Below are 18,305 nucleotides of genomic sequence, written 5' to 3'. Positions count from 1 at the left end.
CTGGTTTGTGTGATGTGCTGGGCTATGTTCACTATCTTCTGCAGCTTCTTCCGGTCTTGGACAGGACAACTTCCATACCCGGTTGTGATGCACCCTAGAAGAATGCTTTCTATGATGCATCTATAAAAATTAGTGAGGGTTTTTAAGGAGACAGGCCAAATTTCTTCAGCTTTCTCAGGAAGTAAGGCGCTGGTGGGCCTTCTTGACAGTGGATTCTGCTTGGTTAGACCAAGTCAGGTCATTTGTGATATTGACCCGGAGGAACTTAGAGCTTTTGACCTGTTCCACCTGCACACCACCAATGTAGATGGGGTTGTGTGGTCCGCTACTCCTTCTGAAGTCAACAACCAATTCCTTTGTCTTGCTGACGTTGAGGGATAGGTTATTGTCTTCACACCATGCCACCAGGTTCTTAATTTCCTCTCTGTACTCAAACTCATCATTACCTGAGATATGGCCTACAATTGAGGTGTTATCAGCAAATTTATATATTGAGTTTGATGGAAACTTGGCTACACAATCATGGGTGTACAGTGAGTACAGCAGGGGGCTGATTACACAGCCTTGTGGAGCACCAGTGCTCAGAGTGATTGTAGAGGAGAGCTTGTCCCCTATTTTTACAGCCTGGGTCCTGCCTGTGAGGAAGTTGAAGATCCAGCTGCAGATTTGAGTGCTAAGACCCAGGGTCCGGAGCTTAGGAATCAGTTTATTTGGAATGATGGTATTAAAGGCAGAGCTGTAGCCAATGAAAAGGATCCTTACATATGCATCTTTATTCTCCAGGTATTCTAAGGAGGAATGTAGTTCCAGAGAGATGGAATCTGCCATTGACCTGTTGCTCTGGTATACTATTACTGGGATCAAGAGGCATTTACACAGACACACGAGTAGACACAGCATTCTTAGTACCATGGAGAAACAGAGGGATCTTAGGATCCACATCCACAGTTCCCTCAGTTACTGAGCAAGTTAGGTGTATAAGATGATGACAGGCATTGATCGTGTGGATAGTCAGAGGCTTTTTCCCCCAGAGCTGAACTGGCTAACACAAGAGGGCACAGTTTTAAGGTGTTTGGAAGTAGGTACAGAGGAGATGTCAGGTGTAAGGTTTTTTTTTTACCCAGAGAGTGGTAAGTGCGTGGAATGGACTGCCGGCAACAGTGGTGGAGGCGGATACGATAGGGTCTTTTAAGAGACTCTTGATAGGTACATGGAGCTTAAAAAAAGAGGGCTATGGGTAACCCTAGGTAATTTCTACAGTAAGTACATGCTCAGCACAGCATTGTGGGCTGAAGGGCCTGTATCGTGCTGTGTGTTTTCTACGTTTCTAAGTGGATAGGGTTGTTCATTAGTCGGGGGTTGAGTTCAAGAGTCACAAGGTAAAGCTGCAGCTCTCTAAAACCTTGGTTACACCACACTTGGGAGTACTGTGTTCGGTTCTGGTCATCTCGTTACAGGAAGGATGTGGAAGCTGAGGAGAGGGTGCAGAGGAGATTCACCAGGATGCTGCCTGGATTAGAGAGCATGTCTTATGAGAAAGAGTGAGCAAACTAGGTCTTTTACCTTTGCAGTGAAGAAGGTTAAGAGGTGACTTGATAGAGGTCTTCAAGCTGATAAGGGACAAAGTTTGAAGTGGACAGCCAGATACTTTTTCAAAAGGGCAGAAATGGCTAACACAAGGGGGCAACATTTTAAGGTGATTGAAGTATGGGGGGGGGGGGGTTATCAGTGGTAATAAATAAAAACGCAGAGTGATGGACGTCTGGAGTACGCAGCCAGGGCTGGTGGTTGAGGCAGATATGCTGGGGACATTGTAGAGGCTCTGAGATAAGGTGTATGACAGAAAAATGGAGGGTTATGTCAGAGGGAATGGGTTAAATTGATCTTGGAGTAGGTTAAAAGGTTGGCAGAACATTGCGAGCTGCAGCACTTGTACTGCGCTGTAATGTTCGAACACCAAAGATGCAGGCCAACAGGATTAGTGTACATGTAGGCTCATTGGATCTCATGAACCAAAGGGATCACTCGTGTACACAACTCTATGACTTTTGTACAAGTAATATACTAGTTCAAAGTTGATTTTTTAAAACATTGTTACACAGGTAGCATACTAATTAGTGAATCAATGGTAGATTTCAGGAGCAATCGATCATAAACTGACTGATGGAATAAGCAGACACATTAACGTCGATAAGCACTATTGTCCCCCTAAGGACATATAGCAGGTTTATTTAAGACGTCCTAATTTGAGCAATATTCGCAGTGCATTCTGTACTCCTCTTTTGGGCTGAGTTCCTGACAAACACCAAGTTTATAGGGCCCATTGCACAGGTCTCTGCTTCCTCTGGGCCAACTGGATTGCTGCACTGCCCCCTTGTGGAATACTCTGCAATCAGCAGAAACGCTAATGATTTTGAGGGGACAAAATTTCAGTCAAAGAGTAATACAGCACAGAAGCAGGACCCTCAGGCCATATCATCTATGCCCACCTCAGTTAGTCCCACTTGCTGCTTTTGGCCCATATTGTACCCTCCTCAACTACTTCCCCTGCCAGCACATTTCATGTAGACACTACTCTCTGCATGAAGATATTGCCCCTCACCTTAAACCAACACCCTCTTGTTTTTGATTCCCATTCCTGGTTATCATTGTTATCTGTGACCTTCATGATCTTAGCTTCCTCTACAAGGTTACCCATTAGTGGAATCACAAGCAAGCAGGAAAGGATGCAACAATGAATCTATGAGAAGGTTGCCGGGACTTAAGGTTCAGAGTTGTAGGGAGAGATTTGGAAGGCATAGATTAACTGGGCCAAAGAATCTGTTTCTGAGATGCGACTAGTGTCATCGAGCTACGCATAGAACCACAGAACACTACAACATAGAAAACAGGCCATTCAGTCTGTGCTGAAACTTTATTCCACTAGTCCCATTGACCTGCATACAGTCCATAACCCTCCAGACCTCTCCACAAATTCTCATTAATCAGACATTTTTCATAAATGCATGCTGATTTGAGCAAATCCCACTATTAAATGTTTTGTTCTTTATTTGCTTATCATAGTTTGCAGCATTTTCCTTGTAACCAATTACACTAAGTAGAGATTACGGATAGTTTTTCATAAAATACTTCTGTATTGCTTTTTCCCTGTAAATGCCTGCAAGAAAATAAATCATATATGATAACCTATACACACTTGGGTGATAATAAATTTACTTTGAACTTTTAACTAAGAGGAAAAGCATGGCTGAGGTGAGCAAGTTTCTTTTGAAATCACCAAGGCCACCCTTGTCTTAAGTCACTGGAGATGGGTGCAAATTTTAATGAGATTTCTCTTTAATATTTACTGAGGAGAAAATCATGGTCACTCGAGAGATAAGGGAACCAAGTGGAGATGTTTTTGAGGACATTGAGGATGGGCACTCATCCTTCGAGTCTGCTCCTCCATTCCATCATGGTTGATCCCGGGTCCCACCCAACCCCATACATCTGCCTTCTCACCATGGTCACTGATTGATTGATACCCTGACCAATCAGGAAAATATCAACTTCCGCCTGAAATATATGCATGGTCTTGGCCTCCACCACAGTCTGTGGCAGAGTATTCCACAGATTCACTACCCTCTGACTAAAAAAAAAAAAATTCCTCCTTATCTCTGTTCTAAAAGGTCACCCCTCAATTTTGAGACTGTGCCCTCTAGTTCTAGATACCCCCAACATAAGAAACATCCTCTCCACATCCGCCCTATCTAGTCCTTTCAACATTCGGTAGGTTTCAATGAGATCCCCCACATTCCTCTGAATTCCAGTCAATCCAGGCCCAAAGTTGACAAAAGCTCCTCATGTTTTAAACCTTCCTTTCCTGGAATTATTGAGAATCCTCTGGCTTCTCTCCAATGAGACCACATCCTTTCTGAGATATGGGGCCTAAGTGCAGCCTGACTTGTGTTTTTATAAAGACTCAACATTATCTCCTTGGATTATATTCTATGTTGTTGTTTTAGGAACAACTTTTTCCTTGCTGGCATCAGATTTCTGAATGGTCTTTAAATTCCTTTTCACTATTTTCCTCTCTTTTTGTACTATTTATTTTTATATTTCTTATCCTAACTTTCAGTAAATGTTTTATACCTTACACTGTTGCTGCTGCAAAACAATAGATTTCTAACAGAGGAGGCACCTGCAGCCTTACAGCACATCAAGATGGATAAATGTCCAGGACCTGACCGAGTGCATCACTAGAATTTGTGGAAGGCAAGAGAAATTGCAGAGGCCTTTGCAGAGAGATTTGCTTTTGGGTGTCAAGACATCGAGTCAGCTCCACCATTTGATCTTGGCTAATTTATTTTCCCTCTCAACTCCACTCTCCTGCCTTCTCCCCGTAACGTTTGACACCCTTATAAATGAAGAACCTCTCAATCTCCATTTTAAATATTCCCAATGACTTGGGCTCCACAACCAACTGTACCAATGAATTCCAGATTCACTACCCTTTGGCTAAAGACATTAAAGCCACTACTAGTGAAGGGCTCAAAGACTGGGAGGGGGCTAATGTTGCTCTATTATTTGGAGGGGAGGGAAGAGAGAGAGCAAAGACAAGCTAGAACGACATGGGTCAATAGTGTGAAACTAATGGAGAGAATGCTGAGGGACAGGACTGCATTTGCATAGAAAATTAAAATAATAATTTAAATTTTCAGGAAGTCTTTGGGTGCATCACAGGTCATTGCCAACAAGGTTAGAGCACATGGAATTAGGAGTATTATACTGACAGAGACTGAGAAATGGTTACCAGAGTAAAAATAATCGGATCCTTTTCAGGTTAGCAGTGTTTAATCAGTGGGATACCACAGGGATTGGTGTTTGGCAGTTAGAAAATTACAATATACAGTCAGCCCTCCTTATCCGTGGGGGATTGGTTCCGGGACCCCCCCCCCCCCCCCCCCCCGCAGATACCAAAATTCGCAAATGCTCTGTGCAGTGGTCTTTAGGACCCAGCGGAACCCCGGACTTTATTTAACATGTCTCCATGCGGTGGACATTAGGACCTGGCGGCGCAGCTCTGAATCCGCAGTGTTTCTGTTCACGAAAATAATCACAATCACGATTGAAGATAAGGTGGAAGTAATAAAGCAATCGGAAAGAGGTGAAACACCATCAGTCATTGGAAAAGCGTTAGGCTACAGTCGGTCAATGATCAGAGCAATTTTAACGGAGAATGTGAAAGGCACTGCCCCGATGAAAGCCACATTACCAAGCAACACAGTGGTTCAGTTATTGGAATACACATGTTTCTTAAGTGTTTTATATGCATAGAAAGGTAAAATTGTACTATATACCAAGGAATAATACCGGATGTACCAGTTCCGACTTCAAATCCGACTTAAAGACAGACTCAGGAATGGAACTCATTCATAACCCGGGGACTGCCTGTACTTTTAAGTCATTTCTAGATTACTTATAGTACCTAATACAATGTAAATGCTATGTAAACAGTTGTTATACTGTATTGTTTAGGGAATAATGACAACAGAAAATAGTCTGTACATGCTCAAGCAACGAGTGCTGCAGAGAGAACTTCCGGGTTTTCCCGATCCGCGGTTGGTTGAATCCGCGCATACGGATAAGGAGGGCCAATTGTAAGTAGAGCTATATAGCTGATGGAACTTGCTATCATACCTCCCATTTTCACAACCTGATTGTTATATATAACTCACAGTGCAGACCCAAGCACCAATCTTGCAATACGCCACCATCATGAGATTCTTTTCACAAAGACAAGCCTGAACATCATCCTCTGCCACAAGATGCTGGAGGAACTCAACAAGTCACAGAGCCGATGCGTGGGGCTACTGCACCGTTGATGTTTCAGACAGACACTCTTCATCCAGACTGGAAAGGAAGGGGGCAGAAACCAGAACAAGAATGTGGAGGTGGGGAAGGAACTCGAGCTGGCAGGTGACAGGTGAAACCAGGTGGGACTGGTGGGTGGCTGGGAAATGAAGAAAGAGGGATGAGAAGTGGAGAGGATGAGTAGTTTCAAGTTCCTAGGTGTCAAGAGGAACTAACCTGATCCCAACATATCGAAGTAGTTATAAAGAAGGCAAGACAGCGACTATATTTCATTTGGAGTTTGAAGGGATTTGATTTGTCAACAAATACACTCAAAAACCTCTGCAGATGTACCATGGATAGCATTCTGACAGGCTGCATCTCTCTCTGGTATGGAGGGGCTACCACACAGGACCGAAAGAAGCTGCAGAGGGTTGTAAATCTAGTCAATCTTGGGTACTAGCCTACAAAGTGCCCAGGACATCTTCAAGGAGCGGTGTCTCAGAAAGGCACCCAGGGCATGCCCTTTTCTCACTGTTACCATCAGGTAGGAGGTACAGAAGCCTGAAGGCACACACTCAGCGATTCAGGAACAGCTTCTTCCCCTCTGCTATCCGAATCCTGAATAGACAATGAGCCCGTGAACGCTAACTCACTTTTTTTTTAAATATATATTATTTTTTTCTTTTGCATGATTTTTAATTTATTCAATGTACATATAATGTAATTGATTTACTTATTTATTTCTTCAATATTATTATTCTCTTCTGTATCATGTATTGCATCAAACTGCTGCTGCTAAATTAACAAATTCCACAACACATGCCGGTAATAATGAACCTGATTCTGAAGTTGAGTAGTTTTGGAAAGGTGAGGTGGGGGGGGGGGGTGGAGGAAGATTAATAGAAAATGTGGGAGGGGTGATATTAATGTTAATGCCATCATGTTGGAGGCTACCCAGATGGAATACGAGGGAATGCTCTTGCAACCCAAGTATGGCCTCATCAAGGCAGTAAAGATAGTCGTGGTCTGGCAGAATAAGAACGAGAAATAAAATTAAAATGATTGTGCACTGAAATGCTCCCTTTTGCGACAGGCAGAACAAAGGTGCTCGACAAGGCAGTACCCAATCTACATCCGGTCTCACTAACGTAGAGGAGCATTTGTTTGAGCTTCTGCCTGCTTTCAATCCAATCTTGATGTAGGGTATTGGCCATTTCCCTCCAGAGATGCTGCCTGAACTGCTGGGTTCCTCCATTTTGTGAGTGTTGCTTCAGATCTCCAGCATCTGCAGGATCTCACGTCTCCAGATGCTGTGGGGAAGCCTAACACAGGGCAAGTACCCCTTTTCCCCAAATGTTTGCAAGTGTTTCCTTCTTTTAAATATATAACGAGAAAGCTTGGGATCATTAGGATTTCTGACTGACTGCAGTACCTGTAAGCAGACTGTCATCACAGATATGAAATAATTCAGCCATGTAGACTTTTCCCATCAGTGACGATCTTGCCATACTCAATTAATTACTCTGCTGCTTTGGGATTGGCAGATGCTTTATCACCAAAAATTTAATGTCGTGCCTTTTCTTAAACTTCTGCAACCCGTCTGTTGAGTATTCACAATTACCCTTAATTTTCAGTTTATCATGATAGATCTTTGCTTGCTTCATCATCAACATACCATTAGGTGGCACATACTCACTCCAACAGTGACACATCTACTTTCAATACACGATGAAGATCTTCATTTTTCACCTTATGCACTGTTTTGCTATTTTTCATTCATTTCTGGCCATTACGTTTGTGAGGTCACTTGTCCGAATTGTGTGGGACGCAGAGACCTGGGACTTTTCCACCGCCTTGTGGAACTTGCCATCTGTGACACCATGCCAGCGCTCAAAAGCAATTGATTTCAGAAGTTTTCGGATTTTGGAATTTCAGATTGGGGTACTCAAGCTTGAGTAGCTTATAGAATTGTGAGAAGCATAGATAGGGTAGGAAACAGAATGTCAATCAGTCAATCTTTTTCTCTCAGGGTAAAACTATCAAATAGTAGAGGCCTTTGAGAGAGAGAGAGAGAGAGAGACACACACACACACACACACACACACACACACACACACACACACACACACACACACACACACACACACACACACACACACACACACACACACACACACACACACACACACACACACACACACACACACACACACACACACAGTGTTTGACAGGTATTTATAGTCACACCCATGCAGGGGACGAAGAGGTATGGACCTTATACAGACAAATGGGACAAGTTTAATATGGCATCTTTGTAGGCACAGACATCACAAGCAAAAGGACTTCTTTCTGTACTGTTGTGGGTTTGAAATCTGGATCAGTGCTTCAGGGGTATAAGAAAGGCAGACACTCGCCGCATTTAATTAATATTTTAGGTAAGTAATTGAAACCACAGCAGGGGACTGAAAATAGGAGAGCGGAGATGGGCACCTGATGGTTGGCAATACACAGTGGGCTTTACAGCTTATTTCCATGCTGTATGACTTCTCCATGAAAGAACAAAAATGGGTAGGTAAATCTCCAGGATTTGATCAGGTACACCCACAAACACTGAGAAACTCAAGAAGAAATGCGCATCTTTGTTGGTGGCAGGTGAGCTGGCTGCAGAGTGCAGAGTGGCTAATGTTGTGCATTTCTTCAAAGAGTACCCTGAGAACCGTGAATCAGTCAGCCCAATAGAGAGGATTCTGAGTGATGAGGGAAACATTTGGAAGGAAGGATAATCTCTCCAGCAGAGGACATCTTCAAAACAGCACGCTGCCATTAAAAAGTGGCATCCGTCATTAAGAACGTGCCACCCCCCCCCCCCCCCACCACCCTCCAACAATCACCCAGGACATGCACTCTTCTCATTGCTACCACCAAGGAGATCATACAGGAGCCTGAAGAGACACACTCAGCATTTCAGGAACAGCTTTTCCCCTCAGCTATGAGATTTCTGAATGGACAATTAATCCATGAACAGTACCGCACTCAGTTTCTTTCTTCCATGCTTTCTGCACTACCTATTTAATTTATTTTGTTATACACATGTGCCTTATAAAAGCATTCAGCTCCCAGCCCTTGTTAACATAAATGAGTATTACAACCAGGGATTTTGATCAACTAGGAATTCTTGTGAATCACATGCTCCGTTTTTCACAGCAGAGCCCAAAAAGCAAGGAAAATTGTAAAGTATGAAGAAGTAAAAATTCAAAAACTGAGACGTCAGCAGTTCGAAAGCAGTCATCCCCTTTGCTCAGTATTTAGTTGAACCACCTCCCGCAGCTACTGCAGCCGGAAGTCATGTTGGATAAGTCTCTATTAGCTTCGCCCATTTCTCCTTGCAAAACTGATCAAGCTGTGCCAGGTTAGTTACTACAAGTGCGATTCACTGCTTTATTGGTGGACAGCAGGGGAGCTGTGTGGCTTTGTATGAAGAACAAGGCCTCAAGCCGCGGCATTGCCTGTTTGAGCGGAACGGAACATGCAGCCTAATGGCGGAGCACAAACCCAGGATCAGCTCCACTACTTGCGTTGAGCAAGACTGAAATCACGGAGGGTGAGAGCAGGAGACGAGTGGGTGTTCAGCGCCGTCTGCTGCATTTGAGAGCAGGAGTCTTGCGTCTGGGGCAAGGTTTGATCGGTGTGGTTTGCGGATTGGACTTGCTCTTAAGCGGATTCTGTAGTTCCTGTTGTGTGTGTCTGATTACTCTTTTATTGCTATTTTGCACAATTTTAATGGGGGTACTTTAACGTGGACGGGCTCTGTAGTAAACAAGCCACACAGTGCTAAATTGAACTGAGCATTCATTCTAAGACCATTCCAAGAATTCAGCAGCTTAATGTTTAATATGCTGTGTGCTATTCACTAGTATTTTGCCATCTGTGTGACTTGTTCTCTTCTCTGTGTTGCGTGTTTAATATTTTTTTCCAATGAGTTCCATGGAGTTTGTTCCGTGGCTGTCTGTATGAGGACAAATCTCAGGGTTGTATACTGCAGACATACTGTGATAATAAATGTAAATCTCTGAATTTTACAGGAGAAGGGGCAGAGTTGGTCCACTCCACCAGAGATGCTGTGGTGCAGCCTCTAAGCTGGCGTTGGTGCTGCTCCCCAGCAGACGACAAGCCATACTGTCTTCCACTGCAGACTGCACCCCATTCACAAACTCGGGTCTTGGGCTATTTTTTTTTTAATGTGACTTAGTTTACTGTCATCTTGTATGTGTGCTTGTTGTCTTATACGCGTTTCATGTGCCCGGTGCTGTGTGTGGCTGTTGATACTGTGCATCTTGGCCCTGAATAACGCAGTTTCATTTGCCCACTTTCAGGGGTATTCATGTATGGTTGAATAATGAAACTTGAACTTAGTTGGGGAGCAGTGGTGGACAGCAATCTTGAGGTCTTGCTAGAGATGTTCAATCTGGTTAAGGTCAGGGCTGATTGGGCCACTCAAGGACATCAAACTTCTTCAATGGAAGCCACTTCATGGATGCCTGGCACAGTCCTTTGGCTTGTTTTTTCTCTTGAAAGACGAACTTCCTCCCCAGTTTAAGCTTTCTGGCAGAGGTTGGCAGGTTTGTATCCCAGATCTCTCTGTTTAGCAATGTTCATCTTCCCATCAACCCTGACCAGATTTCCAGACCCTGGTGTTCAAAATCTTCCCATCTCACAACACTTTACAGTAGGGAGTGTTACCTGCCTGATTTGCAATATTTTGATTCACGCTACATCTACGACTTAGTGTCGAGGTCAAACAGTTGCACTTTATCCAAGCACAAGATTTTTTTCCACATCTTTACAGCATCTTCTAAGTGATGCTTTGTAAAGTCTTTACAGGCAAGGATACACTATTTTTTTTTAATCCAAGGCTTCTTCCTTGCCGGTCTTCCGTAAATACCCTTTTTGTGCAAGGCCTTAGAGATTGCGGAGCCATGGACTTCATCTCCAGTTGCAGCCACTGACTTCTGCAGCTCACTCAGAGTGACTGTTGGTGTCACAGTCACCCCCCTCTTACAAATGCATTCTTCTCTGATGACAAAGTTTAGAGGAGCAGCCTGACATGTACAATATGCTTGTCGTTTCATATTTTTTCCACTTGTTCACGATGGACTGCACTGACCTCCGAGGCATGCTCAGCGTCTTTGACATCCTGCATCCTTCCCCAGATTCGTGCTTCTCAGATCATTTCCCGGCCTATCCTGAATGCTCCGCTGTCCTGATTTTTATTTAGTCTGTTGAAAATCTACCATACTGATGGATCTTCGAGAGAGGGGGTATTTATCCAGATGATCATGAAGTTTTCTATATCAACAAATTGGGCGAGTTGATAAGGTAATATTGAGTATTCCACATGAAGGAAGTTAGCTTTGTAATTACAAAGGGCATTAATACTTTTTAAGCCTCAATGTTGGCTTTTAATTTTTAGTAAATTGTTGACAGGTTTTGTATTTTTTTTTAATTTGACCTAATGCACAATGTTTTGTGGATTAGCTCAAAACCCCACTTCAATATTTTGAATTTAGAAAATAAGACAGTATAATGTGAAAATAGTTGTGGGGATGAATACTTTTTCCAAGGCATTGCATAATTGATAAAAATTCTATGAATTTGAATATGTATTGCAATGTACTGCTGCCACAAAACAACAAATTTCACTCCATATGCCAGAGATATTAAACCACATTGTAATTCTGAATACTGCTCTATGTGGTAAGAGCTAGAGGTATTCCCAAAGGAAAATTGCCAAGGTAGAACAGAGATAGAAACATGAACCCATGCATCTCAAAGGAAATGGAATGCCCCAAGTGGAGGAGACCAACGACTACATATTCATTAGCATCACAAAATTGAAGGATAATAGGCTAGAAATTGAAGATAAAGAACCAAAAGCAACATTTTGCTTTTGTTTTTCTGCAGTTCAAAGATATTCCAGAGAAATGGCAATTCAATAGCTCAGCGTTTTGCTTGGGTCACTTTCTTACCTGATCCACGAATGCAACGGGTGCATCAATAAAATCAATTGCTGCGTCGCTGTAGAAGCTCTGGCCATTGGACAGAGACTGGGACACGTGCACGTGGCCATCAATACAGCACTCGATAAACTCCATGTTATTCTCTGTCAAGGTTCCCGTTTTATCTGTGAAAACATATTCAACCTGTAATAGAAACAAAAGAAAATGTCAGGAATAGAAAATGTCATGAAGAGAGACATTATCAAGCCACTAGTTTAACACAGCACTGTACAAGATCTAGTAACATGGACAATTTTTGCTTGATCCATTTCCAAATTCCGATACTCAGGACAGGTTTTATTGTAACTCCAAGTTTAATCTCACTAAGGAAAAGGTGTTGAAGTGTCACACAAAGGTCATGTCAGAGGAGATTCTGAGAGATGGGTATTCCGATTGAAAACCCAGAACTACTCAGTCTCTCGAATGACCTACAGGTCATCCAGCTCGAGCTCCCAAGGAGTGCCATTCCTCAGAAGTATCGTCATCAGGGATACTAAAGGAGTCACCGACTTCTCAAGAGGAACACATCACGGCACTGACTGCCATGTCCGCTGCTCCATCCAATATGAATAGAAACAATCTTACCAGAACCTCACCCTTAACATCCTCTTACTTCCCCCACTTCATGCAAAAGCATCAGCCCTGATACTGGCCCAATCACAACAGTCACTCCATTTTTTTTAAAATTGGCTACAGCCAATTAACAACCATTAGCAAGTGTAGCTCTTTTAGGTTGTTACTCACTGAATCTACACAAAAAGTCCTGGTACAAGGAAATCTACAGATGCTGTTAATTCAAGCAACACACACAAAATGCTGGTGGAACACAGCAGGCCAGGCAGCAACTATAGGAGAAGCACTGTCAACGTTTCGGGCCGAGACCCTTCGTCAGGACTAACTGAAAGGAAAGATAGTAAGAGATTTGAAAGTAGTGGGGGGAGGGGGAAATGCGAGATGATAGGAGAAGACCGGAGGGGGTGGGATGAAGCTAAGAGCTGGAAAGGTGATTGGCAAAAGGGATACAGAGCTGGAGAAGGGAAAGGATCATGGGACGGGAGGCCTAGGGAGAAAGAAAGGAGGAGGGGAGCACCAGAGGGAGATGGAGAACAGGCAGAGTGATGGGCAGAAAGAGAACAAAAAAGGGAGGGGGGAAATAAATAAATCAGGAATGGGGTAAGAAGAGGAGAAGGGGCATTAACAGAAGTGGGAGAAGTCAATGTTCATGCCATCAGGTTGGAGGCTACCCAGACGGTATACAAGGTGTTGTTTCTCCAACCTGAGTGTGGCTTCATCTGTCCTGAGACTCTTTTCTAAAACTTCATTCCAAATCCCAGCTCCTACTTGCTGAAATATTTGTCAATCCTTCCAAAACATTAATAACTCAGGAATACTCAGACCCCAGTCTGTCATCTCGCAGCTGTTGGAACTTAATCATGACAGATGCAATGTCTTGCAGTTTGGGATGTGAACTAGAGATCAGACACATTCACAAAATGGAGGGGTACAAAGAAACCCAGAATTCCAGGTTGACAATAATAGGACAATGACAATGATATAGCACAATTACTTTCTGCCCTCGCCTACAAAGGCAAGAGCGAGATGCTATATTGCAACTTTAGACCACATTTGGAGTGAAGGAGGACGAGAGGTGACTTAAGAGTTGTAGACAGTATCAGGCATAGTCAGAGTGGACAGCCAGCAACCTAATCCAAAAGGGGACAATGGCCGACAAGCTAACAGTGCCTAATACTAGAAGGCATAATTTTAATGTGATTGAAGGAAAGTATGGCAGGAGGATTTTCATTGCGTAGTACAGAGAGTGGCAAGTGCATGGAACACACTGCCTAGGGGTGGGGGGAGGGTTGGACAGCATAGGCAGATGCATTAGTGACACCTGAGACTCTTATACAACCTTATTGGTGCAAGAGAAGTGGACGGTTATATTGGAGGGAAGCCTTAAATTGATCTTGATGGCTAAAAGGTCGGCACACTGTGGGCCAAGGACCCGTACTTTGCTCTACTGTTCTATGTTCTGTTGTACATGGTTCCGGCTGCCATATTACAGAAAGGATCTGATTGCCCCAGAGAGTTCAGAACAGCTTCACTAAAGGTGTTGCTTGGATTTTCAGAGGTGGTAGAACAAGATGCAATTACTACCTTTAACCAGCTTTTATACACACTTAAATAGGCAAGGCATAGATGTGATGGGCCAGAAGGATCTATTTCAAAAAAAAATGAATGACCATATTTTAACGGATTTTAAATCAGAGCCATTTCTCTCATCAACTCATTTGTGTTATGAATATTTTGTGCATTCAGATGAAGAACCTGCCTGAAACTTCGATATTTAGCCAATTTCCCCCCTTAATCCTCATCTGTCACTGCACTGTCAACACAATCCATTCCTCATTCTAATCATCACTAACCATGTCACTACACTTGAAGCTTCTAAATGTTCTTACTTTAGCTTTACACACATGCACATCTCATGTTCCACTTTACCAACTTCATTTTGCCCACATGAAAACGGCATTTTATCATAACTGAATTTACAAGGGATGTAACATTGTGTGTGTCAAATGTGGAGTTTGCAACAGCTCAAGATATAGAATTGATAGACCGAAGGACTGTAGATGTTGAATTCTGAACCAAAACTCTACTGTAGAAACTCAGCAGGTCAAGCCGCGCCATGGAGAGAAAGGTATGCTCAATGTTTGAAATCAGAATTAGGACAGAGTGTGTCAAGAGATGAGAGGGAAGGGTGAGGCGTGGAGTGGTAGGTGGTAGTGGAATCAGGCGAGGTGGGGAATGATGTGCAGGTTTGAGTCAGCCTGGAGGAAGGAGGAAGGGAAGGAGAGGAAAAAAGTCAGAAACAGAAAATGCTGGTGAGAAAGGACAGATGCAATTTCCCCTGTTTTCTGTGCCACAAAGTTTTCTTTTCAATTTGGCCCATATCCAATATCTCAACACTGAACTGATTCCACGGCCCATGGAACTCACTTTCAAGGACCATACAACTTGGAGTACTGTGCTCAGTTCTGGTCGCCTCACTACAAGAAGGATGTGGAAACCATAGAAAGGGTGCAGAGGAGATTTACAAGGATGTTGCCTGGATTGGGGAGCATGACTTATGAGAATAGGTTGAGTGAACTCAGCCTTTTCTCCTTGGAGCAACGGATGAGGGGTGACCTTATAGAGGTGTATAAGATGATGAGAGGCATTGATTGTGTGGATAGTCAGAGGCTTTTTCCCAGGGTTGAAATGGCTAGCACAAGAGGGCATAGTTTTAAGGTACTTGGAAGTAGGTACAGAGGACAGAGTGGTGAGTGCGTGGAATGGGCTGCCAGTGACAGTGGTGGAGGCAGATATGATAGGGTCTTTTATGAGACTCCTGGACAGGTACATGGAGCTCAGAAAAATAGAGGGCAATGAATAACCCTAGGTAATTTCTAAGGTAGGGACATGTTCGGTACAGCTTTGTGGGCCGAAAGGCGTGTATTGTGCTGTAGGTTTTCTATGTTTCTAACTTATGTTCTCAATATTGGTCATTTATTATTAGTTTTTTTGTATTTGTACAGTTTGTCTTCTTTTGCACATTGGTTGTCAGTCTTTGTAGGTTTCCCACTGATTCTATTGCACTTCTTTATTATACTGTGAATGCCTGCAAGAAAATGAATCTCAGGGTAAATATACATACCTACCCAAAAGTCCTTTAAGTGTTACAGTTGTACCACCTGTGCCAGCCAGTTCATTCCAAACACCCACCATCCTGTGTGGAGAACTTTCTCCTTGGGTTTCTTTTCAATCTTTCCCCTCTTACCATAAATCTATGCATTCTAGTTTTATATTCCTCTACAATGTGAAAAAAATGGACCATTCTCCTTACTGATGCCCTTCATGTTCAATTTAAACCCCTGCAAAGTCACCCTTCAGTTGTCCTTGCTGCAGGGATAATAATCCCCAGCCTATCCAGTCACTCCTTATAACTCAAAGCAACGTCCTTGTGAACGTTTTGGTAAAATTATATTGGTAAATCGAAATTGGTTTATTATTGTCACATACACTGATTGACAAACTTTGCTTTGCATGCCAAGCGCGCACACACACATACACAGAGCTTTGAGGTAGAACAAGGGAAAACAATAACAGAGTGCAGAAGTGTTACAGTCACAAAGTCCAGTAAAGGTAGCCAATAAGGTGCAAGACCATATGTGGGAATTACGAGATCAAGATCTGTTTTACTGTCCTAGGGAATCATCCAATAGTCTGATAACAATGGGATAGAGGAGGTCCTGGAGCTGGTAGTATCTGTTTTCATACTTCTGTATCTTTATCTCTGTGGTGGGCCAGGGGAATAGTAGGAATATCTGGATGGGAGGGGTCTTTACTGACTTTATTGATTATGTTGACTGTTTTACTGAGGCAGCAAGAAGTGCAGATAGTGCAGTACCTCTAGTTTACCCCTTTCCTTCCTGTAGTACAATGACCAGAATATTCAGGTACGGTCTCACATGTCATCCCAACACTCACACTCAAAAGTTATAAAGGGAGAGTACAAGGTCAGAAATGAGAAATGATCGCTGGAGAAGTCTGGAGCTGATTAAGACAGAGGCCTATAAAAAACAAATGGACTGAGGGAGGAGATCTCAATATTTTTGTTTGGCTGGGCTATTAAACATTACAGGTAGATGGAGAATGAGATACAAATGGGCCGGGATACAACTGAAGGGTGAAGCAGTGGGTTTCAAAGTCATTTCTTTTACCATGTGCAAGCCTAAAATGTAATTCAATCTTCAACACTATATCTCCTATGAAGAGCCAAAAGACAGTGGTCACACAAAGACAAGGTTAGATAGATGCACTGAGAGTTAATGACAATTAGAACTGACCACTATTGAACAGTGCTTGCTCATTCATTTTGAGGGGGGAAAATTTGCTAATAAATTCTGAAATGCATATTTAAACACTGAAAGTCTCAGGCATGGTCAAAATAAAACATTACAACTGGGTGGCCCTCAAAAAAATTATTCACTTTGTTCCCCTGGCTATTCCTGCAACAATGTATGTGTTTTTTTAAAAATCAGAACAACTTTGTGGATACTCTTGTTATTATTCCTTTCTTAACATCACTGGATAATCCCAAAGAATATTTTTATTTAAATTTCTTAACACAACTATTTCCCTCAAACTTTTCTAACCTTCTTCCCTAAACTGATCTCCCTCCCACCGGAATCGTCAGTGCCTCCCAATTTGTGATTATTGCCTACCCATTCCTTTCCTTACAAATCAGCCCTCCTAAGATTTCCAAGTAAGTGGGGAATGAATCATTCAAATGTTTTCAACAGAGAGGCCACAGCTGTAGCTTGCTGGCATTGTGCAATTTTGGACAACCACTGGGCTAATTCCAAACTTTCTGTCGCGAGCAAACCTTTTCGCCGTATGATTTTAAAAATGAACCAACCTGCCCTAATTCTTCATTCAGATCTGATGTGTTCACTGTTGGTCCCTCATAAACTTCATCATCAAACATTTCCTCGTCCCAAGTAATGAAGTAGGAGCCCAGGAACTTCTGCATCTCCACAGTGACATACATGGAGACTGGAATGATGTAATTAAACAGAACCATGAAGGCCAGAAAATCTGTAAACGATGACAAGAACTAGAAAGAAACAGAAGAAAACTCTAATTTGCATTTATACTAATTTTTCTTAATTTTTATATGTAAATTGTTTCAAGCTCTAAGGCAGAGGGGCAGATTTATTTTGTGGGGGAATGGAATGATATGGGGTTAGCAAAAAAAAAAGATAAATGCCAGACCTTTAAGCCTAATACTACTTCGAGATTTTGCTTTGGATGTTCCTATTTACGAGAATTGAGACAAATCCAATTTGAGTTACTGCTCTCCGAGTCCACTCTCCAACAGAAGGATGCCATTAGCTCTGCTGTCAAGCAGTTTTTCAGAAGTTGCTTTCCAATAATCTTATTGCTAACATCTGGCCTGAGTTTTCCCAGAAATATTTGCCTCCATTGTTCAGTGCTTATCCATGCATGGACAGATGGCGGCAAGTCAGAGAGCCAGGCTACTTTTCATATCATTGAACTTTGCAGCTTCTTTCTTCTGTTATCTGCCCACACCACTGACTGCGGTCATTCGTGTAGGAGGTTAATCTGATCTATTCAATCTCACTGCTCTGCCCATTATGCTCTTTCGCTAGTTCAGCGAACAAGGAGTCGCATACTGCAGCTTCACCAGATTGGCTCCACATTTGGGAGCCTCACTCCTCAGCCCTTCCACACTCTTCTGTAAATCAGAGCTGATCCCCTGTTCTGATCACAATAATGATGAGGGATATCCAGGCCACACTACCACGTATTGCAGTGTTGTATGATTTGGCTACTCATGAAGGTACACTG

At 42.8% G+C, this 18,305-nt stretch overlaps 1 protein-coding gene across 5 annotated transcripts in view; it reads right to left on the bottom strand.

Moving 5' to 3' along the window:
* Window positions 1-18,305, bottom strand: part of atp11a (ATPase phospholipid transporting 11A) — a 150,665-nt gene that overhangs the window by 70,079 nt on the left and 62,281 nt on the right. For all 5 annotated transcript variants that reach the window (XM_073029233.1, XM_073029239.1, XM_073029223.1 and 2 more), the window contains exons 12-13: window positions 17,353-17,550; window positions 11,862-12,035 (exon numbers count right to left, since the gene is read on the bottom strand). In XM_073029233.1, the coding sequence (XP_072885334.1) occupies window positions 11,862-12,035; window positions 17,353-17,550 (372 nt within the window). The remainder of the gene's footprint in view (window positions 1-11,861; window positions 12,036-17,352; window positions 17,551-18,305) is intronic.

The sequence above is a fragment of the Hemitrygon akajei genome, chromosome 2, assembly GCF_048418815.1.
Source record: "Hemitrygon akajei chromosome 2, sHemAka1.3, whole genome shotgun sequence".
Lineage (NCBI taxonomy): Eukaryota > Metazoa > Chordata > Chondrichthyes > Myliobatiformes > Dasyatidae > Hemitrygon > Hemitrygon akajei.
Note: the sequence above shows the minus strand (reverse complement) of the source record. Positions and strands in the feature narration are given on the sequence as shown.